The sequence below is a fragment of the Bos mutus genome, chromosome 25 (assembly GCF_027580195.1).
Source record: "Bos mutus isolate GX-2022 chromosome 25, NWIPB_WYAK_1.1, whole genome shotgun sequence".
Taxonomy (NCBI): domain Eukaryota; kingdom Metazoa; phylum Chordata; class Mammalia; order Artiodactyla; family Bovidae; genus Bos; species Bos mutus.
In genome coordinates this window covers 39,170,074-39,195,342 of record NC_091641.1, presented here as the reverse complement: position 1 = coordinate 39,195,342, position 25,269 = coordinate 39,170,074, and the positions used below count along the sequence as shown (strand labels likewise).

The window sequence follows — 25,269 nt, the reverse complement described above, 5'->3', positions numbered from 1 at the left end:
CTGCAAAAGCAACAAAAAGCGACGCGCAGCTGAGACTAGAGACCAGGAGCCGGGGCACAACTAAGCTCCCACTCTCCCTTACGCTAGACCCGCCAAGAAAGCCGGGGGACGCGGTCCACCCTCGTGCTTTTCCGCAGCTCTGCCCTGTGATTGGCCAGCGTGATCTCAGAGGGGATAGTCCCTTTTGAATATCGACCAATTGGGCGCCTTAACAGAAGATCTGAGGCTCACCGGGCATTCTGGGAGATATAGTCTTTCCTCGGTTTTCCCAAGCATTTCCGGTTCCGCTACCTGGGTCTCCTCTGTGAGCTCCCTACCTGCCGACCTGAGGAAGTGGAACGTTAGCTTGACCACCGAGGGAGGGGCGTAATGTTTCAAGGAAGAAGGAGAGCAAGCAGATGAGGAGAATCCGGTACCCGAAGAGTATCGGTACTGACATGTAGGTTTGGCCGGCATTGTCCCATGGGTCCTAAACTTCGGTCGAGCCGGGGTGAGGTCTCTGTGTGGCCAGGAGTACGGGTTCTAGTCTTGACCTGTGTCTTGGGTGGACTGCGAGGCGGTGGAATGTAAATGAGGTATCGTCTGCGTGGGCAGAGTTCAGGTCGGCATAGGCGGGATTGCTGATATGTCCGAAGTATTCTAGGGGCATTGTGCCCGGGGAATGCACCCCAACCGACCCAGATTGAGCTCAGAGCCACAACGGGCCTCAAGCGGCAGTAGAGCCATCCGATCGCTTCGAGGGACATGGTAGGCCACCTAATACTTCACAGTCGATTTGCCCCATTACCACATATATCCTCTTTACTGGCACTGGGTGCCGTAGTGTAGGCGTTTGGTATTAGAAATTTGAGCTCCTTCCGCAGCTCTGCACTAATTGCTTGTGACTTTTGGGCCTGTATATCAATACAGGTTTGCCTTCCCCAGGTGATAAAAGCTCAGAATATCTCTCTTCAGAGGGCAGTTTCAAAGAAGTTTTCAGTTTACAAAGGTGTTTGCAAAAACACGGATGATATTATCTTCTTAGAAAATTCTGAGTACGTCTCAATATATTTTCTTGGGAGGATGCACCTATCTCTTCTGTTCACATTCCAGTCTCTAGATCTTAGTCAGGAGGTCACATAACCACACCCAGCTCAAAGGAGGCAGGGAAGCTAGTAGTACTCTGGCAGCCCACACCCAGCTAAAAAGCACAAGTGCTATTACAGTGACAGAGAGGGAGGAAGCAGATTCTGGAGACAGCTGGCAGTAAGTGCCATGGAGATATGTTGAAAATGGAAAAAGATGAATGGACATGGATGGGAAGACATGAAGATGTTCATTGAAGAATTACAGTCAAGAAAAATTGGAGATGACTTAATTTCTAAGTATTTTTCCTCTTTTGCAGGAGGAAACACTGCAGCCAATTAAGATGCTATATAGAAGTTTTTGATAACATGCAGAAATGTATCCAATGTAAGTTTTAAAATGTGATACATTTATACAAGTATACAATGTATACAACTTGTATACATTTATACAATGCATACAACTTGTATACATTTATACAATGCATACAACTTGTATACATTTATACAATGCATACAACTTGTATACATTTATACAATGCATACAACTTGTATACATTTATACAATGCATACAATGTATACAACTTGTATACATTTATACAATGTATACAACTTGTATACATACAACTTGTATACATTGTATACAAGTTGTGCATGAAATACCATCATAATTAAAAATGTATTGAGGGACTTCTCTGGTGGTCCTCTGGTTAAGACTCCACACTCCCAAAGCAGGGGCCCCAGGTTAAATAAATATTATTATTATTTTTTTTTTTAAAGACTGTTTCCCTTCCTCTTATACCCTGCTTACCAAGTTTCTGGTTATCAATCTAGTGTCCCAGGAACACTAAGAGAAGAGGTGTCTGGAGCAGGAGTAGGAGCATTCCAGTAACTCTTAACTATCAGAAAGTAAGCCAGAATTTGGTTTAAACCTCACTCTTCTGTGAGTCTGACGGGTAAGCCCAGTCTCAGGGTACACTGACAGAAAAATGGAGAATCAGATCCTTCCAATATACTGTCCTGTGTTAGTCCAGGCTAAGTAACTCTCAGTTCAGTTCAGACGCTCAGTCGTGTCTGACTCTTTGCGACCCCATGAATCGCAGCATGCCAGGCCTGCCTGTCCATCACCAACTCCCAGAGTTCACCCACACTCACGTCCATCGAGTCAGTGATGCCATCCAGCCATCTCATCCTCTGTCGTCCCCTTCTCCTGCCCCCAATCCCTCCCAGCATCAGGGTCTTTTCCAGTGAGTCAACTCTTCCCATGAGGTGGCCAAAGTACTGAAGTTTCAGCTTTAGCATCATTCCCTCCAAAGAAATCCCAGGGCTGATCTCCTTCAGAATGGACTGGTTGGATCTCCTTGCAGTCCAAGGGACTCTCAAGGGTCTTCTCCAACACCACAGTTCAAAAGCATCAATTCTTCGGCACTCAGCCTTCTTTACAGTCCAACTCTCACATCCATACATGACCACAGGAAAAACCATAGCCTTGACTAGACGGACCTTTGTTGGCAAAGTAACATCTCTGCTTTTGAATATGCTATCTAGGTTGGACATAACTTTCCTTCCAAGGAGTAAGCATCTTTTAATTTCATGGCTGCAGTCACCATCTGCAGTGATTTTGGAGCCCCCAAAAATAAAGTCTGACACTGTTTCCACTGTTTCCCCATCTATTTGCCATGAAGTGATGGGACCAGATGCCATGATCTTCATTTTCTGTATGTTGAGCTTTAAGCCAACTTTTTCACTCTCCACTTTCACTTTCATCAAGAGGCTTTTGCGTTCCTCTTCACTTTCTGCCATAAGGGTGGTGTTATCTGCATATCTGAGGTTATTGATATTTCTCCTGGCAATCTTGATTCCAGCTTGTGTTTCTTCCAGTCCAGCATTTCTCATGATGTACTCTGCATATAAGTTAAATAAGCAGGGTGATAATGTACAGCCTTGACGTACTCCTTTTCCTATTTGGAACCAGTCTGTTGTTCCATGTCCAGTTCTAACTGTTGCTTCCTGACCTGCATACAGATTTCTCAAGAGACAGATCAGGTGGTCTTGTATTCCTATCTCTTTCAGAATTTTCCATAGTTTATTGTGATCCACACAGTCAAAGGCTTTGGCATAGTCAAGAAAGCAGAAATAGATGTTTTTCTGGAACTCTCTTGCTTTTTCCATGATAGCGGATGTTGGCAATTTGATCTCTGGTTCCTCTGCCTTTTCTAAAACCAGCTTGAACATCAGGAAGTTCACGGTTCACATATTGCTGAAGCCTGGCTTGGAGAATTTTAAGCATTACTTTACTAGCGTGTGAGATGAGTGCAATTGTGCGGTAGTTTGAGCATTCTTTGGCATTGCCTTTCTTTGGGATTGGAATGAAAACTGACCTTTTCCAGTCCTGTGGCCACTGCTGAGTTTTCCAAATTTGCTGGCAGATTGAGTGCAGCACTTTCACAGCATCATCTTTCAGGATTTGAAATAGCCCCACTGGAATTCCATCACCTCCACTAGCTCTATTCGTAGTGATGCTTCCTAAGGCCCACTTGAGTTCACATTCCAGGATGTCTGGCTCTAGATGAGTGATCACATCATCATGATTATCTGGGTCGTGAAGATCTTTTTTGTACGGTTCTTCTGTGTATTCTTGCTACCTCTTCTTAATATCTTCTGCTTCTGTTAGGTCCATACCATTTCTGTCCTTTATCGAGCCCATCTTTGCATGAAATGTCCCCTTGGTATCTCTAATTTTCTTGAAGAAATCTCTAGTCTTTCCCATTCTGTTGTTTTCCTCTATTTGCATTGATCGCTGAGGAAGGCTTTCTTATCTCTTCTTGCTATTCTTTGGAACTCTGCATTCAGATGCTTATATCTTTCCTTTTCTCCTTTGCTTTTCACTTCTCTTCTTTTCATAGCTATTTGTAAGGCCTCCCCAGACAGCCATTTTGCTTTTTTGCATTTCTTTTCCATGGGGATGGTCTTGATCCCTGTCCCTGTACAATGTCATGAACTTCCGTCCATAGTTCATCAGGCAGTCTATCTATCAGATCTAGGCCCTTAAATCTATTTCTCACTTCCACTGTATAATCATAAGGTATTTGATTTAGGTCATACCTGAATGGTCTAGTGGTTTTCCCTACTTTCTTCAATTTAAGTCTGAATTTGGCAATAAGGAGTTCATGATCTGAGCCACAGTCAAATCCTGGTCTTGTTTTTGCTGACTGTATAGAGCTTCTCCATCTTTGGCTGCAAAGAATATAATCAATCTGATTTCGGTGTTGACCATCTGGTGATGTCCATGTGTAGAGTCTTCTCTAAGTGACTCTGTCTCAGTTTTAATTGCAGAAATCAGTATCATCCTTTGTCATCCAAGTGTACACTTGCATCATTTTTCAGCCAAAGGAATTTTTTTTTTGGAAGCAACTTACTTGATTCCTGGTTGTACTGTCTTTGATCCATGCAAATTTTCCCCCTTCACTTATTTTACAATACAAATGTGATAAAGTCTTTGTTTCTTTACACTTACATGTATCCAGAGAGTTGTGGGGGCTTCTTTGTTGGTTTTTTGTTGTGGTGGTGGTAGTTGTTTTTTGGGAATGCCACCCAGCTTGTGGATCCTAGTTCCCAGATCAAGGATTGATCCCAATCACCAAGTCCCAGTCACTAGATCACCAGAAATTCTCTAGAGAGATTGTTTGCCCATGCAGATCTATTTTATGGATTTTTCTCTTTTCATTGTGGTTTATTACAGAATATTGAATATATTTCCGAGTGGTATACAGTGGGACCTTGTTGTTTATTTATTTTATATACAGTAGTTTGTATTTGCTAATCCCAGACTCTTAATTTATTCCTCCACCACTCCCTTTCTCCTTTGGTAATATATGCCCAAGACTAGGATTGCTGGATCATATGACAACTCTATTTTTAGTTTTCTAAGGCGCCTCCATATTGTTCTCCATAGTGGCTGCATAATTTACATTCCTACCAACATTGTAGGAGGTTCTGCTTTTCTATGCACCCTCTCCAACATTTGTTATTTGGCTGCTTGAGGTGAACAGCTGGCTCACTTGAGAAGACCCTGATGCTTGGAAAGATTGAAGGCAAAAGGAGAAGGGGAAAGCAGAGGATGATGTGGTTAGATAGCATCACTGACTCAGTGGACATGAATCAGAGCAAATTCCGGGGTGAAGGACAGGGAAGCCTGGTGTGCTGTAGTCCAAAGAGTTGGACACGACTTAGCGACTGAACAATGACAATTAAAAAGACTTCAAATTGTGTAGTTTTGTGATTTACAATGTTGTGTTAATTTCAGGTTTACATCACAGTGATTGAGTTATACATATATTGAATCTTTTTCAGGTTCTTTACCCACATAGGTTATTACAAAATACTGAGTAGAGTTTCCTGCGCTATACAGTAGGTCCTTGTTGGTCTGTTGATGGACATTTAGGTTGCTTCCATGTCTTGGCTATTGTAAACAGTGCTGCAGTGAACATTGAGCTGCATGTATCTTTTCTTTTTTAATTAATTAGAGTATGGCTGCTTTACAGTGTTGTTAGTTTCTACTGCACAGCAAAGTGAATCAGCTATACATATATACATATATCCCCTCTTTTTTTGGCTTTCTTTTCCATTTAGGTCACCCACAGAGCACTGAGTAGAATTCCCTGAGCTATACAGTGTTCTCATTAGTTATCTATTTTATGCACAGTATCAGTAGTGTATATATGGCAATCCCAATCTCCCAATTCATCCTACCTCCCATCCCCCTTGGTGTCCATACATTTATTTTCTACATCTATGCCTCTATTTCTGTTTTGCAAATAAGATCATCTGTACCATTTTTCTAGATTCTACATATATACATTAATATATGCTATTTGTCTCTTTCTGACTTACTTCACTCTGTATGACAATCTCTAGGTCTATTCACATCTCTACAGATGACCCAATTTCATTCCTCTTTATGGCTGAATAATATTCTGACGTGTATTTGGTACACATCTTCTTTATCCATTCCTCTGGTTTTTAAATTTTATTTATTTTTATTTACTTTTGGTTGTGCTGGGTCTTCATTGCCTACGCACAGGCTTTCTCTAGTTGCAGTGATCAGGGTCTACTCTTCGTTGCAGAGCACGGGATTCTCATTGCAGTGGCTTCTCTCGTTGCAGAGCACAGGCTCCAGCTGCGTGGGCTTCAGTAGTTGCAGCACACAGGCACACGAGTTGCAGCTCGCAGGCTCAGTGGTTGTGGCACATGGGCTTAGTTGCTATATGGAATGTGGAATCTTCCCGGATCAGGGATCAAATCCATGTCCCCTGCATTGGCAGGCCAATTCTTAACCAGTGGACAGCTAGGGAAGTTCTATCCATTCCTTTGTTGATGAACATTTAGGTTGCTTTCATATCCTGGCAATTGTAAATAGTGCTGCAATGAACATTCGGGTGCATGTATCTTGTTGAAGTACGGTTTTCTCTAGGTATATGCCTAGAAGTGCAATTGCTGGCTTTTTATTTGTAGATTTTTTTAACGAGGGTCATTCTGACCTGTGTGAGATTGTACCTCGTAGGTTTGATTTGCATTTCTCTAATAATTAGCAGAGCTGAGCATCTTTTCATGGGCCCGTTGGCCATCTGTATGTCTTCTTTGGAGAAATGTCTGTTTAGATCTTCTTCCCATTTGATTGGGTTGTTTTTGTTATTGTTGAGTTGTATGAGCTGTTTGTATATTTTTAAAAAATTATTTAGGCTGTGCTGGGACTTAGTTGTGGCTTGAGTTGTATGAGCTGTTTGTATATTAAAATTTTTTTTTTAGGCTGTGCTTGGACTTAGTTGTGGCGTGTGGGGTCTTCAGCTGTGGCATGCAGGATCTAGTTCCCTGACCAGGGATGGAAACTGTGCCCGCTGCATTGGGAACATGGAGTCTTAGTCATTGGACCACCAGGGAAGTCCCTGTTTGTAAATTTTTTGAAATTAAGACCTTGTCAGTCACATAATTTAAAAATATTTTCTCCTAGTTGTCTTTTCATTTTATGGTTTCCTTTGCTGTGTGAAAACATGTAAGCTTGATTAGCCCCATTTGTTTTTTATTTTTGCTTCTATTTCTATTGCCTTGGGAGACTGACCTAAGAAAATATTGCTACGATGTATGTCAGGGCATGTTTTGCCTATGATCTCGTCTAGGAGTTTTGTGTCTTATATTTAAGTCTTTAAGCCATTTTGAGTTTATCTTTGTGTATAGTGTAAAGGTGTGTTCTAACTTCATTGATATACATGCCCTTGTCTAACTTTCTGAACACCACTTCCTGAAGAGACTGTTTTTTCTGTTGTATATTCTTGCCCCTGTGTTGAAGATTAATAGACCATAGTTAATGTAGTTTATTTCTGAGCTTTCTGTTCTGTTCCATTGATCCATATGTCTGTTTTTGTGCAAATACTACACTGTTTTGATTACTGTTGCTGGAAGGATCATGCCTCCAGCTTTGTTCTTTTCCCCCAGGGTTGCTTTGGTAATCTGGGGCCTTTTATGGTTCCATATAAATTTTAGGATTACTTTTTCTAATTTTGTGAAAAATATCACAGTTAATTAAATAATAGGGATCACATTAAATCCATAGATTGCTTTGAGTAGCACGACCATTTTAACATTAATTCTTCTAATCCAAGAGCATGGGATCTCTTTCCATTTATTTAAATAATCTTCAATTTCCTTTTATCATTTTATAGTTCTCAACATCTAAGCCTTTTACCTCCTTAGTCAGGTTTATTCCTAAATATTTTTTTTTGGGGGGGTGGGCAGTTTCAAAAGGGATTTTTAAATTTTGCTCTCTCTTTCATTGTTAGTGTGAAGAAGTGCAGTGGATTTCTGTATGATCCATGCAAATGTTAATAAACCCATCAGAACCATGAGTCAGAACAATCCACTTCACCTCAAGCCAGTCTCCTGGAGCCTTTCTCCTCTCCTGGGAGTGCTCCAAGGATAGTCCCGTGTCCTCTCAGGCAAAGCAGATGCTGGTCAGCAAGCTGTCTGTCTGTAGAACTTGCCATGAAGTGGCTTGTTCATGCTCTGTTTCTAGGATCCTGGAAAAATGTTTTTGAGGTCTACCTGCAAAGTCTGGTTTTGGAAACCCAGCTGTTTCCTGGGTATCAGGAAGGTTGTGATCCAAGAGAATGCATCATAGTTTTATTTGTTTAATCACTTATTTATTTTGGCTGTGCATGGGCATTGAGCAGGGACTTCTCTAGTTGGGGTGCAAGGGAGCTTCTCTTGCTGTGGAGCTTGGGCTCGAGAGTGTGTAGACTCACTAGTCGCAGCTCTCGGGCTTAGTTACCCCACACCATGTGGGATCTTGGGTCCCTGATCAGGGATTGAAGCCTCATCCCCTGCATTGGAAGGCAGATCCTTCTTTTTTTTGTCTTTATTTTGAAAGGCAGAGTCTTAACCACTGGACCATTGGGAAGTCCCAGTGCATCATCGCTTTAAATGAATCTGGAACTGAAAAGCACGTTTTGTTTTTAAATTTACATTCAGTAACTAAATTGAAGGAGAGAAAAAAAAAAAAAAAGAAAGAAAGAAAGCCAGTGGTCTCTTAGATCACTTGGAAGAAATATCTCAAAACATACCAAAAAGAGAGAAAAAGAAACAAGGAAGGCAGAGACTTAAGAGGACCAATCCGTGTTGAGCTCAGTGCCAGTCAGAGTTCCCTGAGCCAGTTCCTGTGGTCAGGAGATGCCCCTTCCTGCCTGTGTTCTCGTAAGGTCTGAGCCTGCATTTTAAGTACATCCAGGTGATGCTAATACTGCTGGACCACAAGACAGCACTTTGAGTAGCAAGAACCTCGGCAGGGTTTGCCTTTCCTGTGTAACTGAAAGGGCTTACCACTGTCTCCACATTCTGTTGATAGGAACCTGATGGAAGGCAAGAGAAAGGATGAGGAAAATAAGCAACTTTCCTTTAAAAAAAATTATTCACTTTTAGCTGTGCTGGGTCTTCATTCCTGCACACAGGCTTTCTCTAGTGGTGAGTGGGGCTTCTCTCCAGTTGTGGTGCGAGGGCCTCTCATTGCTCTAGGGTTGTGGAGGACGGGCTCTAGGGTGCTTGGGCTTCAGCGGTTGCAGCACGTGGGCTTACTTACCCTGCGGCATGTGGGTCTTCCCTGAGCAGGGATCAAACTCATGTCCCCTGCATTGGCAGGCGGATTCTTAATCACTGGACCACCAAGAAAGCCCTAAACTAGCAATTTTCCTTTATTTAAAATCTCATCTTTTTAATTTAAAAATTTCAAACCTCTGAATATTTGAAAGAATAGTGCAGTAAACACCTATGTACTTTTCACCTAGCATCACCAGTTATTAATATTTAAACAATTTCTTCTTAAGGACATGCTTGAGAACCTAAGTTGCTCACATCACTTCCACTGTTGTTCACTGGCAAAAAGTCTGGCATATGGTTTCATCTTGCTGCAAAGGAGGCTAAGAAATACAAGCTTAACTTGTTAGCTCTTTGCCTGCTAAAGGGGGTACTGTCCTACTACTGCATGAGAATGTGATTAAGCAGTTGTTTTTAAAAAAGAAAGGAGAGGACGGACTTTCCTGGCAGTGCAGTAGTTAAACTTTGCCTTTCAATGCAGAAGGTAAGGGTTTAGTCCCTGGTTGAGGAGCTAAGATCCCATAGGCCTCCCAACCAAAAATCCAAATCATAAAAAAAGACAAGCAATATTGTAACAAGTTCAATAAAGACTTTTTAAAAATGGTCTACATTAGGGAAAAAAAAAAAAAAAAAGAGGAGGAGGAGGAAGACAGTGGATACTAGGGGACAATTACTCTGACACACTGACTTGCTGGATCTTGCAACCAGTTCCCACTTCAAAGTGAATTTTTGGAAAGACCGCAGCTAAATTTGCAGCCCATCTCTAGAAAATGTGTAGGACTTCAAGTATGCATTTTATAGCCTCCTCATTCTTGATTGTTCTATCCTAAAGTTGTTTTTTTTTTTACAAGTTTGATTATATTAAAGTTTATAGTTATTTTGAACTCTATATTTAAAGTTTTTTTAACAAGTTTGATTATAAGTTAATAGACACACTAAAGTTTTTTTAATAAGTTTGATTATAAGTTAATAGTGACACACTAAATATATAGAATGCTTGAAATGCCCTGAATGGACCAAAACACATTAACCACAGCATTTTTGCTTACAACAGCATGTTTGCTGTACTTAAAACTGTAACTCTACAGAGTTGTAAATTGTATATTTTCATTTTGTCCATAATTTTTCAGCTTTTAAAATAGGAACTTAGAGAAACTGTTACTAAAAGAAAATGTAAATATTATATAAGCTGCTTTACACAAATCAAGATTCCACCAGCCACTAACATCTTATTGTGTAGACAATAGACTTTCTGGGTTGTTATATATCCTCTTGTTACACTACTCTTGATCTATTTACACCACTTACCTTTCAGACTTCTAATCTCTTTAGGTAACTTTTCATTGCCAAAATGTTAAAGAATATGCATTTAACGTTTATAAAATAGTGTGATTTTAGACTGTTTTAATCTGTCATAATGTCTATTTGGGTGTGAATTAGGTCCTTTGAGGGTTGATCATTTTAGCCTTCTTATTCCGTCCTTTGGCCATATTACCAGTGAAAGGTATTTGAAGGCAAAGGATAAATATATCCTTTAAAGTTAACATCAGATTTTGCTCAACACAAGTCCCTTAGTAACAAAGTTTGAGTTAGGTTTTGTGATGTAGACCAGGGGTCCCCAGTCCGCAGGACCTAATGCTTGATGATGTGAGGTAGAGCTGATGTAATAAAGTGTATAATAAATATGCTTGAATCACCCCCAAACCATCCCCCCATCCCTGGTCCGTGGAACAACTGTCTAACATAAAAACCGGTTCCTGGAGCCAAATGGGGTGGGGACCGCTGAGTAGACCCTCCTCCAACTTGAGGGCAACTGACACCCTCCCCTGCCCAACCCCCCGCCCCCGGCGCCCCTGCCACTTTACACGGCAGAAACTGGACTCTGGCTGCCGCGGACGTCCGGCGCTGAGCCGGGTGGTGCTGCCCTCCAGCCGTCGTTGGCCACCGGATCACTCTTCCCTAGCTGGAAGCCCCGTCAGGCGCTGCGGATGGAAAAGCTCCAGCCCCAAACCAAACGAGAGGACCGCTGGCCAGGAAGTGGAGGGCTGCAAGCCTCAGCGCTCAGCCCAAGAACCCAAGCCCGCCGGCTACCAACCGGACCGCGCCCCCGGCGTCCACGCCCGCCGGGCTCGGGCCCCGAGGATCGGCCGGACCTGTCCAGCCCCTCCGCCGGCTCTCAGAGCCTCGCGAGCCTTTAGCAGACGCGCCCCCTAGAGGTGCCTCCGCTGCTCCACCGCCGACGTCCCAGCTTCTCTTGTGTCCACTCACTCCGGTGTCCGGCTTCGCGCGAGGCCCGCCCGCTCTTAAGATGGCGGCGTCGGCGTCGCGAGGTGCCGCCCCACGTGGACGACGCTGGCCAATGGGCTTCCGCCTGTGCCGCCGGCCCGGCGCGGGAGGCGGAAGTGCCTCGGGCCGCCGCCTCCGTCCCGGCTGCGGCCCCTGCCGGTTACATAACTGGTTGCGGGCTCAGCGCGGCCCCACTTCCTGGCTCCCCGCGAACCAAGGATGCACTGAGCCCTAGAAAGCTGTCCGCTGCCGCCGGCTCCCGCCCGAGGTGAGGCATCCCGGGGCTCGGGCCTGCGGCGGAGCGCCTGGCCCGGCCAAGGGCGGGCGTCAAGGGAGGCAGGGGAGCAGTTCCGGGCCGGGGCGGCAGCGCAGTCGCGGGGTTCTGCCGGGGTGCAGGGGGCCCGAGGCGGCCCTGGCGGGGCGTGGGACGACCCGTCGGTTCGAGGGAGGCCGGTGAGCTGCCCCCGCCAGCCGGCGCCCAGACATCTCCGCGGGGTTTCAGGGCGATCACAGAGCTCGCGTTTCCCCGGCCGAGGAGGGGGCCGAGGCCCCAGGGGCGCGATCCCGATCCTTTTGCTTGGGCTGCCTCCGTGCCAGGCCTCGGGACGACCTGGCGGGGGAGATTTGGAAGCAGAAGGCAGCCTGCCCCTTGCTGCCCGCCGGGCCTCGCGGGAGGTGCCGGGCCCGTCCTTTTCACAGTTCAGCGATTTGCTGCCTTGCCGGGCCCCATCGCTGCTTTGGTACTTGTTGCATGGGTTGTAGTTACTTGGCGACTTTTTTGCCCTCCCGTGAACTCTGGAAACCCTGAAACTCTTTCTCGGTCGTCTCCACTTCTTACTCCTTAAGCTGTGTATTTTGGTTAAGACAGCTCAATTCCTTACGTTTTGGGGTAAAGGTTGGCCGTGCAGACCCTTGCACCACATCTGAGCTCTGGCCCATTGATTGGGCACTTCCCATGTAACAGAGGGAATCTGTAGCCTCTGTGGTTTGTTCCCCTGGGAAGATTTTCAGGGAGGCTGAGCGCCTTCCCTGGACCACTAACAACAAATATCTGTGTGCTCAGGAAGTGATGGACCCCAGGGTCTGGGGATGAGAGGAGGAGTTACTCTGTCATAAACGTGGCCATTGGCTGCTTCCTTGGTCTGTTTTAACTCTGCCCAGTCCTTAAGCCATACCATTTTGTTAGTTTCTCTTGAAGGAAAAGGATAACAGCCCTACAGCCCTGTGGTACCTGGAATGGTTGTAATCAGAGAGTCAGAACTGAAGATAACTTTGCTGGGTGCAGATATTTTACTGGAGCACAGAAGACAGAAAATTTAATGTTAACGCTTAACTGCCTGAACCGGGAAAGTCAGTATGACTGCAAGTCAGTGGTAGAAATACCACATTCTGTGAAGCACTTTGTATGTACAGTTAAGTGTTAGAAGTCCTTTGGCCAACAGTACTGGCTTGTGAGGCAGGGAGAAGGGTAGTCTTGAACAGCACTGAATTTAAAAGGGGCTGGAGCAAAACAAATCCTCTCTTCTGGCAAAAATCCCTGAATTGCTTTAAGCTCAGTTTGAGAAGAACGGGTTCAAGGCCAGAAGAAACTCAAGGGTGGCTGAAATAGAAGTCCCTGTCATTTAACAAGTGGTCATGGCTGAGCATGACATAGGTCTTCATCTCCCCTGTTGTTGGAAGTTTGTGTGTTAGAATTAAAGTGCACTTTGGCCCTTTGAGAAGCAGTGTGCCTGGGCTCCTCTTTTGGGCCACAGTTTGCTGAAGTTCCATATCACTGTGTTTCCAGAAGTGCTGGATTTCTATGAAGATGGTTAAAACCTGTAAGTAAGAGTCAGTGCATGGTGTGGTGTTCACAGGCCAAAATAAAAAATACACACATTATTTTAAAAGGTCTGTGTGTGTGTCTTACCTTTAGCCTCTCCCCACTATCACTTACAGTGACTTTATCACTGTAAAATGTTTATTTTAACCACACCCACTCTCAGACTTCAGATGTGACCTGTTGATGTTGTTTGGCAACTTGGCCTCTGCCTGTGTTGGAAGAAAATACCTGGATGTTAGGAGATTTGAGAAATGAAGACACTAGAACTAAGAAGGGTGGGGCCGTCATTGCTCACCTGGTGCTCTGCCCCGCAGACTGTCCAGCCTCAGTGGACTGGCTCGCAGCAGTTTGTCTTCTAGCAGCTGAGATGTGTTTAGACCAGGTGGACCCAGAATCCTTACCTGGCAGCAGCTACAGGTATTCAGAGCTCTGAGTCTGGGGCAGTACAGATCTCTGCCAAAATGCCCCGAGGTCTCTGCTCGCTGCTGACGGCTCTCCTACCTGAACAGAAAGCTGGCTGCTTGTCAGCTGCCAGGCCTTCTCTTAAATGGAGGTTCCTCCCTCTCCACATCTTCGCCTCCACCACCTCCTCCCTGACTTCTCTTTCTGGAAGAAACCCACGGAGTCCTCCTAGCTCACCCACCTCAGTTCCTCATTTACAGAAAAGAAGATTGGGATCTAGATCCTGCGTCCTGCTTCCGTCCACACACAGCGCTTTCGAGTAAAACACTGATCTGCAAAGTGATGCTGGAACTCCTGGGTCTCTTTCTGGCCAAGATTGAAGGTTGAATTTCATTCAACAAATGTTTCTAAGTGTCTCTGATAATTCTGGGATCAGACCTCCTTCCCGAAATATGATGATTTTAGCATGACTTCTGATCGAGACTGGCTGGCAGGCCAGGTCAGGGTTCGCTGAAGCCCAGTGCTGATTAAAGAGAGGTTAAAGAGAGATCTGTGTGTTTGAAAACCCAGTAAGCACATGCATAGTAGGGTTGACACTCTGCTCCGAACCTGAAATGTTTGCTCGGTGCCTCTGGAGTGATGGGAAGACATCTGAACAGGGAGCCAGGGCCTTCTGCACATAGTGGTTTGGGGTCTGTGTCAGCAGTTGAACCAGTGAGTGGTCCATTGAGTGCCGCTCTGCAGAGGCTGGCCGACATGTGGCGGTCACCTCGAGGTGCCCACGAGTGGAGCCTGGATGGTCAGGGTGTCACCTCACATGAGGGCCAGTCAGTCCCTAGTCCCATCCTGAGGGCCTCTCATACTCCCCATCTCCTCACCTGAGGCTGACTTCCTGCTCAGGCAGGGCCAACACTTGGAATACTGATGATGTGAGCCACCTATGAGTGTGACCACGTAGAGACCTTAAAATGCCTCTTTCAGTGAATAGACTCTCTTAGTGTCAACGTTGAAGGTCCATACCCGTGAAGTAACCCAGCTCTTGTGCACTGATGCCAGACATAAACATTCTAATAATATTCACAGTTGTAGGGACTTTCCTAACGGTCCAGGGGTTAAGACTCCAAGCTTCCAATGCAGTGGGCGTGGGTTCGATCCCTGGTCAGGGAACTAAGATCCCATATGCCACATAGCCAAATTAAAAAAGATTTGCATTTGTAAAGAAGCAAAGAGGAACTGATTGGGAAAAAGGACTCAGAACAAATGTTTGTCCGCTTGCTTCCACAGGAAGACCAGAGAAAACAGACCACATTGAAAAAAGAACTTCTTCCAGTTCTATTTCTTGTTATTAAACAGTAAATTGTGTTCTCTATTTTGTCTCCTGCATTCCTGAAATAGGACAGCAAAGTATTTGGGCAGAAAAGTAGTGAAATTTGAGCCCATCTTAAAAATAACTGAGAAGAAAGCAATTTCTTTTTATAAAATAGTCTCTGGGTAAGTGTCCCTTAGCTGCTGAAAGGATTTTTATCTGGACAGTGTTACTACAACAGTATTTCCATAGTTCCTGTAGCTCTGAGTTGCTTGCTCCTTTCTAACAACTTGTTTCTTTTTAGATGCTTCCTTGTGACTCTAGTTGTAAACTATTCAGAAGCTCTTGCTGGCCAAATATTTGCTACTCTTTCTACTCTTAGCTTCAAATTACAGGATTGCTTCTCTTCTGGCCTCCTGTGTTTAACTTTTTTGTGGAAATATGTAGAAACGTATAGAAAAGTACTCTGCTTGACATTTGATCACGCTGTTACGTACCAGTGAAACCTCCCACCTCAGAAGCCCCCTCGGCCCCGTACCCAGTAAACCCTCTCCTATGTAAAAAGTTTGCTTTCTAGTAGGAAACTCAAGAATCTATTAACCTTCATTTTACTGAGGACAAAGTGAGGAGGGGGCTTTTGAGTTTTTGCTTCATATTGTGTGTTGATTCTTATTTTACCATGAACAAAGTTTTAAACAGCATTTAACAAATGGGGGATGTTCTTTTTTAAACCTTTTTTGGTTTTTTTTAGATGGTTGTCCTGAAGCCTTTAAATATTTTTAAAATTGATTTTTATATGGCCACTGAATTTTCTTTGTAATGATTGCAGAGGAACTCTTTAAAATATTTTTCTTACTAACAACTGCCTCCTCTTTGCTTCATTACAAGTATGGGTCTATGTTTATAATGTTTATTTCTGGCATCAGTGCATAAATGCCACGCTATGCCAAGGGTATGGGGCTTAAACATTGGCACTGAGAGTCTATTTTAGGGTAAAATGGATAACCATTCTACTTATAATTAGAAGAGACATTATAAAATTCTCAAGTTGTTACAATTAAAAACATACTGTAATATAAAAAATGTGTTCTGAATTTTCACATACCACCTGGAAGTCTTTATTTTTTTCTGATAATAAAAACAAGCTCATTGTTTAAAAAAAAACTCAAATGAGGCAGAAGTGAGTGATGTAAAACAGACATCTGCCTTAATTCCACAGGCAAATGCTGAGAGGAGATTGAATTTCTTTTTAAAAATAATTTTTGTTATGAAAGTTAACCACATGGTCAAGTATTAATTTATACCGAATTTGACCCACGTTCACATTTAACATCTGTTGGATTTTGAAGGATCTTAAATACAAACCCAGGGACGCAGAGATTAAAAAGTCAAATGTAAAACAACAAAGCCCAGCAGAGTCAGGTGGAAAAAGCACAGAAGCGCTGGAAAGGGCTGGGGGCGCTGGTTTGCTGAAGGGGCAGCGGTGAGAGGCAGGCAGGGTTTCTGAGCCCGAGACCGCCATGGCTGTGCTTTCCCCCTAAAAACTGAGCTGCCAGTGGCATCCATTTCAGCCCCAGATCCGGGCAGTGCTGAGTGGGCCCGCCTCTGGAAGAATCCATTCTCCTCCTCATCCTCGAGAATCTGGTGACGGCCCGAGTTTCAAGTGCGGGTCCTGCACGTTCACTAGTCCCTGGAAGAGAACTTGGCACCTGGCAGTCATGGCCCCATTTGTAGAAGGCTTACTTTTACTCGCCTGCCAGACACCCTGCACATGTCCTGTGAGGACTTTGGTCCCCGCGTCACAGCCCTGCGGGGACCCAGGGCCCGCACGTGGCGGGGGCGCCGGACAGTGCATGTGTGTGGCCTCGAAGCCTTGCCTGGCCCTGGACGCCACTGCTGTAAGAAATACTGTGAGCCAGTGATCCCTCTTGGTTTTGGCAGGGAGGGCATGAGCTGACGCTCGTGGGACAGTTCAGGACTCTGTTTCTCCTCCTGGAACTCTTGATTCAAGGAGGCGGATCAAATAGTCAAGGAAAACACCTTGAGTGATGCAAGGGGATCTCCTGCCTTCTCCTGAGGGCTTGGGAGGGGAGCATCCCCTCCGACAGGTGTGTTAACCCCTCCCTGCCCAGCCTGCTGGATGGCATTCTTTGTGTTCACTGATGTGCTGTTTGCCTCGGAATTCCTCAAGCAAAGGAAGCGTTTCTGAGAGTATTTAGGTAAAAGAGCAAGAAAACACACACCTCCTCACCCTCTCCAGCCCCGCCAGTGATCACAGATGTCCATCTCTGCTCTTTACTGCAACCGCAGTGTCTAGTGTGGGGCCTGGGTTTTCAGTTCAACTTTGATAAATAAATGAATGGATTCTCTTTGCGATGGGGGCGGTGGTCATAGAACCCCTGGCCCAGAGGGAAGCACGGGCTGACCCCGGGACTGCTCCAGACCACTGGTTGTTGTCTTGTTTTGGAGTCGAGAGATGGTTCACATGCCGCCCAGCCGGCAGATCTGAAGTGTGCAGGTGAACGCAGTTGACGACCCTGATGGACATGGGAACATTGTCGCCGGCCCCACGAGTCATCCTATGCCCTCCCATCGAGGTCCTCTGTACCCCCAGCCGCATTCTCATTGCTCTTACCGTCAGTGTCTTCAGCCAGTTTTAGAATATCACACAAACGGAATCCCCCACTGTTAACAGTTCGCAGGTGCAGTGCTGTGTCTTAAATTGTGTGTGAGGAGACTGTGGGCTCCCTTGGGGCATCGTGTGGCGGACTGTAAGAGGGAGGTGCTTTGAACCCACAGTGCTGGGTGTTTGTGTCTTGTCTGCTGTAAATTATTCATATTTCTCCTCCCACTCTCAGGCTTTGAAAGGCTTCCAGGCTGCTGTAGAGACAGCTCCCACCGCCCCGCCCCCAGATGGCTGCTCACTTGAACAAATGAGCTGAACTGACACGGTTTCCCTCACTCCCTGCTCTGAGCCCTTCAGCCCATTTTACTGATGAGCAGGGTGGTGCCGTGTGTCCATCACTGGCTTACTTTTCCTTTTTTGCGCCATCCACCCTTAAGGCAAGAGCTTGGAATCTGTTGTTGGGTTTGTTGAGCCAATAAGCCTGATGCCTGCAGCATTTCACATTGGAGGGCCCTGGTGGTCTTTAACTCTGTGCCGTGGACTAGTATGCACTGATCTTTCCCGTGCTTTGTTTGAGAAGGGGCCCAGAGTGCAGGGACAGGCCAGGGTGGTGCTCTGCCCCATGGGCATTGTGATGGTGCCAGGAAACCCCTCCCGAAACTAGAACAGTCCCATCCCAAGGCCCCAGGTCCTGAATCCCTAGCACTTGGCAGCTGGGGGGTGGGGTGGAGGATATGCCTGAGATGTTGGAGTTCACTCTGTCCTCTGGTTGGGCACGCGCAGTCCCTCGGGAAGTGGGGTCTGGGAGCGCACGCCCAGGTGATCAGGCATCACCCCCAGCCACCGCATGGCATCAACCCAGGGACCCGAGAGGTCATTTCAGCTCAGAAGGAAGATGACTCTTGCAGACAGCCCACGGGGACGAGGTTTAGGGAAGGAGAAAGGGCAGATGGAGAGGTGAGTGGGCTGGCCCTTCATCGTCTTGGAGAATCCAATTTCTGTCCCTTCTAGAAATGTTCCACTCGCCCACCCCTGCAGGCCAAGGGCAGAAGGCAGACCTAGCAAGCCCGGAAGAACTCTTGCTGCAGGCCGGAACTGTGTCTTCTCCTGCACAGTGCGTCCCTGCTATCGTAGGATCTGTGTGTCTGTGTCTTTGTAGGGAAATGCACGGAAAGGTGGCCTGTGTGCCTGCGGCTCCAGCCCCCTGGGGCTCAGGACAAAGGGCTGACCCGGGGGCTCTGCTCTGGTTCACCTGCCACCTCTGTCCTCCAGTGAGTCTTCTGAGTCCTTGTCCCTTAAGCCCGTAGGGCAGCACATAGCAACAGGAGGTCAGTACTTGGCTGAAGGTTCCAGGTGGACAAGCGGGGTCCCCAGAGGTGTCAGATGTCAGTCTCCCGGCCTCTCCCCCAGTGGTGGACCAGCGCTGCCCACCATACCCCCTCTGTCTTGACCACCCGCCCACCCCCCAAACATCCCTTTCTCTCTGGCATGTGGGTGCCGGATTCTCCCTCCTCCACTCCTGTCGGTTGGGCTCGGGCAGATCAGGCACAATAATATACTACATTTCCCCTTAGTTAGATGTGACATGTCTCTATTTTTAAATCAAGGCATCTAAAGAACGGCCTTTGAAAACATCCAAGTACTTTTAATAGGGATGTGAGAATCCACAAATAGCTGTGTGTCTTAGAGGCCAGTGTTCTTTATGAACGCTGAACAGGGAAATCCTGCCCCTTTGGTCAAGAGCATCGTCACAAGGACACTAGGGTGAAAATGTATAAATCCCAGGACGGGCAAGTTGCTTGTTTATTATCAGCCTCTCCCTTTGCTGTCACTCCTCAACCTTTAAAATGTTTTAAAACCAACTTTATGGAAGTTTAACATACATACAACAGAATACACCCAATGAGTTTAACATACGTGTATATACGTTTGTGTACGTAACTCAAGATACAAAACATTTCCATCCCCTCGGGAAGTGCCCACCCCAGCCTCTTTGTAGTCAGCCTCCTGGTGCAGGTACCACAGGTACCGTGCTCCCTGTGGTGCCAGCTCCCCAGGTACCCAGCATCTGCCTGCGGCCGCGCGGAGTAACTGCGCCCCCAGCTCTGCAGCTGGGGTTGTCAGTCGCCGGCACTTGTCCTGCCAACTCCGGGGAGAGACTGCGGAGGGTGAGCCGACGCCTCCTGTCCTGTACCTCCTCCTGCGGAGCTCAGAGCACCCCAGCTCTTGGTTGAGAACCTGCTGGGCACAACCAGTGAGACACCTGAAGCTCTGCCAAGGGTGATGAGAGCAGGCAGTCTTGTTGCCCAAGAGGAGGGCGTCGCACTTCCAGCAGCAGGAGGGCTCTGGCCTCGGGCACCCTTTTGGCCTCTGGCATTGCCTGGGTCCTCGCAGTGCCCCCGCACAGAACCATCGTTTCCCCAGCCCTGACCACAACTTTTGTTAAGGAAAATTTCAAATACATAGAAAAATGGAATGTGTAAACAGTCAGTTCCTGTTTTATATAAACCTGCCACTTAGATGCAACCACTAACAGCATTTTGTCACATTTGCTTCCTAAGCAGTTGAAAAAATTTTGAGTTATTTAGTTTTAAACCTGATGATGCCTCGCTCTGAAGTATTTCAGCAGAGCATCTCTAAGACCGTCTACAGGAGCACTCCACCTTCCACGTCTGAGACAGTAACAGGTTCATAATCATTTCATAATAAATTCATCATCTTGCATCCAGCCCACATTTAAGTTTCTCCCAAATGCTGTTTGACTTTTTGTGTTTCCCAGAAGGAGTTTGCACATCATGTTTGGTTGTAGGTCTCCCTGTCTCTTTCAGTCTGCTTCTGTTTTTTTAATGACAATGAGTGTTTGGAGAGAGCAGGCAGCTGTCACGTAGAATGCCACCCCTTCTGTGTGTGTCAGATGTCATGGTGCCCGTGTACTGGGTAGCCTCGAGGCTTGATCTGCTTCAGACCCAGCACTTTAGGCTGGGACCAAAGGGCTTTGTGTATTTTACTGGAGGCACTGGCAGCCTGGCCTCTATCCCTGGGGGTCCTGTGGCTGCAGGATCTCAGGGGGTGCAGGGTTCGGCTTTTCCTTGGCGATTGCTTGGTCCTGGGGGTGTAGGTGCTTCGTCGGAGCCCACACTTGACCCTCCTGTCTGGATTGAGCATAGCTTCCTGATTTAGTCGTTGCAACTCGTGGCCCCTGACTTGAAGTTCTGGCATCTCTTGAAGTCTTTCTCTGTACATGAATCTTAATCTCCTGGATGGGGAGGAGAAACAGCCCATCCCGTAAGTGCCACTCTAAATCCACCAGGTCCCTGGGGCCGTTGAGCTCTGGGTCATAGGATGCCACTGACCCAGGCAGAGAGGCGGGGCCGTGTGCCCTCCCAGTGGAGGAACAGCGGGTGAGGGGAAGCGGGGTGGGTGTGGGCACTCAGTGTGCAGCTCAGTGGGGCTGAGCGGGGAGAGAACAGAGGCCAGCTGCCCTCCACAGGGCTCAGGAGCGTCCCGGGTGAGCAGGGAGGGGGCCTCTGGGTATCCCCATCCTCCCAGGCCTTCTCTGCAGGGTAGGGTGTCTGTGATGCCTGGTGTGGGAACACTCATGAGGGGAGAGGCCCTCCACCCACGGGGCCACTGTGAGCGTTCCCGTCCTGCTAGCCCTGCAGATTGCCTGAAGAGGAGGTTTGGGGCGTGCGCCGCCCTCCTGACGCCCCTCCCCCACAGGTGTGAATGACAGAGGCGGTGCCGTCCAGCGCGCTCAGCGAGGTCAGCCTGCGCCTCCTCTGCCACGATGACATAGACACCGTGAAGCACCTGTGCGGCGACTGGTTCCCCATCGAGTAAGTCCAGCGGGTCTGCAGGTGGGCATTGGGGTGGGGGTGTCCGGGGGCCTGTGCACAGAGTGCTTAAGCTGGGGGGCTCGCTGTGTTGGTCCTTGGTGACCGAGAGCCCCCTCACCCGTCGGGGCCCCAGGCCCTGCTCCCTGGCGCTCCTGGTCTCTCTGCACCTCACCATGTTCTTGTACAGAGATCGGGAAGGGCCTTGCAGAGAATCTTCAGTTACAAGGACACTTCATGCAGTGCTGCTTATGACATTCAGAAAATCGAGAAGCAACCTAAGTGTCCTAACAGAAAGGAATTGGTTCCCTACATCAGGGGATATACATGCAGAAGTACAATATTATCCAGCCAGGGACAAAGAAATCTGTCCTCGAGGTTTATATGTTTGTCTGTGTGTGTGTGAAATAGTAGGTGAAAAAAGCAGACGAGAAGCCAGGATATACCACAATCCCTCTTTTATTTGAAAGCATATACAAGATAAAAGCTTAGGAGGAAGTGTGCCATGTAGCAAATGTTTTTGGTAGTTCTTTGGGTGGATGATTAGCAACTACAAGTTTTGTTTGGTTTTGCTTGTCTCTGTTTCCTGCATTTTCCTATAATGTGCTCGTAGAGCATTTATAGTGAGGAAAAATAGTACAAACTCTTAAAAATTGAAAATAAACACTATCCTGCCAACATCACGTCTCCATGAGTCTCAGCCTCAGACCTGCTCAAGCCGGTCATCCACCCCTTACTTCCCTGATTGGAGTGTGCTGTGGGCTAGTGGTGGTTTCATAGAAAGTGACCATCAGCCCAGCAGTCCCACCGCTGGACAGGAATCCAGCAAGTCTGTGCAGTAGACCCTGCTGAGGGTGACCTGGGGTGGGTGGAGCCTTACCGGCCGGAGTCTATGGGCCTCTGAGGAGCCCGGCCTTCCTACCTCCTTGGAGATGGCTGGGCTGGAGGCCTTAGGTTCTAAAGATGGTGGACAGAACTGTAGTCCCCTCGGGCCGTGTGGTGGCTCACTCCTGGCCGCTGTGCCAGCTTGACACTGCTGGTCAGAAGGTGGGACTGACGGACCAGGAGAGGAGGCTGGGTGATGCTCAGCTTCTGTGGAACTTTCTGGCAGGGACAGTGGGGCAGTGGCCTCTACAGAGCAGACCTGAGGAGAGCACCTCCCTGGGTCTCCAGGCGGGGTCTGAGACCCTCCTCTGCTCTTGGTCCCAAGAAAGGAATCCCAGGCTAACCTAGCCTGTCAGGAAACCACCCCTCACTCCCACCTGTCCGAGTCTCCTGGGCTGCAGCTGACTCTGCCTTTTCAGCACTGCCTCACTGCTCTGTTCCCCGCTGCCCTCGGGGTTCTTGCTGAGCAGCCCCAGCAGCTCTGGACACACCTTGCCCTCATGTGCCCAAAACTCAAAGGCCACTCAGCAGTGAATGGTCCCGTCTGGACAGATAACGGCTATCAGAAGTTGCAACTCTGAGGGTGATGCCCTTTGGTGGAGACTGGGTGGTGGGCAGACCCTGAGTGCTGGACGGAGCAGCCAAGGGTCCTCCGTGGTTCCACTCTGAAGCACAGTGGTGATTGGACCTGACCTTCGGCCAGTCCACGTGCGTTTATCTCTTCCTCAGGTACCCAGACTCATGGTATCGTGATATCACCTCCAACAAGAAGTTCTTTTCCCTCGCCGCGACCTACAGGGGTGACATCGTGGGGATGATTGTAGCTGAAATTAAGAATCGGACCAAGATACACAAGGAGGTGAGTGTCTGCAGCGATGGCTCAGGGGCTGACACCTCTGGACGCTGCCTGCGCTGGGCCCCATCCTCTTGGGAGCCTGGACAGGTGTGAGTCCTAGGTGGTTGGTTTCATTCTGTGTGTTTGTGACACAGTCATACATGCATTAAGTTGCACGACCTGACTGTGGGCTTCACAGTGACCCTTGTCGTGAAGTAGGGAGGAGGGTGATCGGTACACGGGCTTCCTGTGGCTTCGAGTCACAAGAGCCGGAAGGAGGCTTCCTCCCTGAGGCCAGTGGTGGGTCCTCCTGTGTCCAGGTTAACTGCTGGGCGGAGGCTGGGGTGAGAATGGGCCAGGCTGCCCCTGATCCAGCACCTGGGAGCCACTTAGCGAGCACGGGACAGGACACAAGCCGAGTCACAAGTGTCCTTTCCAGTGAGGGAGCGAAAACCACACACATGGCAGAGCCTTCCGGTTCTTTGTGAGGCAGAAGAACATGAGACCCTGGTCCTGGTCAGAGGCGTGACTCTCCCAGTCCGGTGGTCCATCTCTGGAGCCAAGAGGCCGCGTGGGGTGTCATGTCGCTCGGCCGCCCCCACCTGCCTCCCCCTGTACTCCAGGACCCCATGGGACCGTGTGGGATCCTTCAGTTACAGCGCCCACACCCCGTGGGGCCGCCTTGTCTCCTGGCACATGGACTGACACGGACCAAGGGCCCCCTGAGCAGCGCTTCTTCCCACCGTGACTGCTCTGGTCCGGCTTTGCTAACCCTCCCGCCTGGTTTACCACCCGCCCCAAGAGAAGCAACTTTGCGTGTGCCTTGTTCGCAGCAGTTTCTCACAGAAGGGCCCGCAGCCTCTCGCTTCCATGGGGCTGGGGTGGCTCTCCATTGCCCTCTGTCCTGGGTTCTCCTGCCCCGGTGTTCCCCCAGGTGTGTGTCCCGGAAGTTGGCCCAGGAGCTGTGCGTGTCCTGCAGCAGGACCGGGGCCTCCACTGCTGACTCTGCGGTCTCTGACTTTCTCTCTAGGACGGAGATATTCTGGCCTCCAGCTTCTCTGTGGACACACAGGTCGCGTACATCCTCAGCCTGGGAGTGGTGAAGGAGTTCAGGAAGCACGGGATAGGTAAGGGGGGCCTGTAAGTCCCCCCAGCTCACCTCTGCTCCCTGCCGACTCTCTCATAAGACCTGCTCAGTCTCTGTCTTGCTCTATCCTTCGGCCCTCTGTTGGGGCCAGACTCGCACCCTTCCTTCGTTCCCTGCCCCCGACAAGTCTGCCGGCCCCACCCACTCTCAGCCTTCAGCCTGTCTTCTTTCCACGTTTCGCTGGGTCTTTCTGCTGTGGCCTCCTTCCCAGATCTGGTGAGATCAGATGAATAACCCCTGCCGGGCATCCTCATCAGAGAACGGCCCCTCTGACCGTGCCTCTCGCGCGTAATTGAAGGAACAGTCCCAACCATGGTTTATCGGATGCCTGCCACCCTTGGGGGCCCTGCCGCCCACACAGCTCCAAACTCCTGTCCCACGCGGCCAGCGAGCGTCGGGATCTTCCCTCGTAACCAGGCCCTTCCACTCCATGTTTTCCTGGGCTAAAAGGGCAGTGAGTTTCACTGTAGGTCCAGCCCTTGGGAGGGACTGTGGCTGGCTTACATCCTCGTCCGGGACATTCGAGCCTCAGCTGACAAGCCCCACCAAGGGTTCGGACGTTAGGGACTCCGGCAATGGGTGGTTTTGGAAGATCAGCCTTTGCCTCACGCTCCCTTCCCCCCACCGCCCCTTTCCTGTCACCCCTCAGGGTCCCTGTTACTTGAGAGTCTAAAGGATCACATATCAACCACTGCCCAGGACCACTGCAAAGCCATCTACCTGCACGTCCTTACCACCAACAACACAGCCATAAGCTTCTACGAGAACAGAGACTTCAAGCAGCACCACTATCTCCCTTACTACTACTCTATCCGCGGGGTCCTCAAAGATGGCTTTACCTACGTCCTCTACATCAACGGCGGCCACCCCCCTTGGACTATCTTATATCCTTTCTCTCTCGGGGGTGAGGGCTGGTGGCT

The 25,269-nt window shown here is 48.1% G+C and overlaps 1 protein-coding gene across 3 annotated transcripts in view; it reads left to right on the top strand.

The window, feature by feature from the left end:
* Positions 1–383: 383 nt before the first annotated feature.
* NAA60 (N-alpha-acetyltransferase 60, NatF catalytic subunit) overlaps positions 384–25,269 on the top strand; it is a 28,320-nt gene continuing 3,434 nt past the window's right edge. For 2 of the 3 annotated variants that reach the window (XM_070362172.1, XM_070362171.1), the window contains exons 1-5: positions 11,580–11,761; positions 21,370–21,485; positions 23,097–23,226; positions 24,233–24,329; positions 24,999–25,233. In XM_070362172.1, the coding sequence (XP_070218273.1) occupies positions 21,376–21,485; positions 23,097–23,226; positions 24,233–24,329; positions 24,999–25,233 (572 nt within the window). In that variant the 5' untranslated portion in view covers positions 11,580–11,761; positions 21,370–21,375. Of the gene's footprint in view, positions 440–1,384; positions 1,453–11,579; positions 11,762–21,369; positions 21,486–23,096; positions 23,227–24,232; positions 24,330–24,998; positions 25,234–25,269 lie in introns of those variants that run through there. The other variant, XM_070362173.1, reaches the window with a different exon arrangement.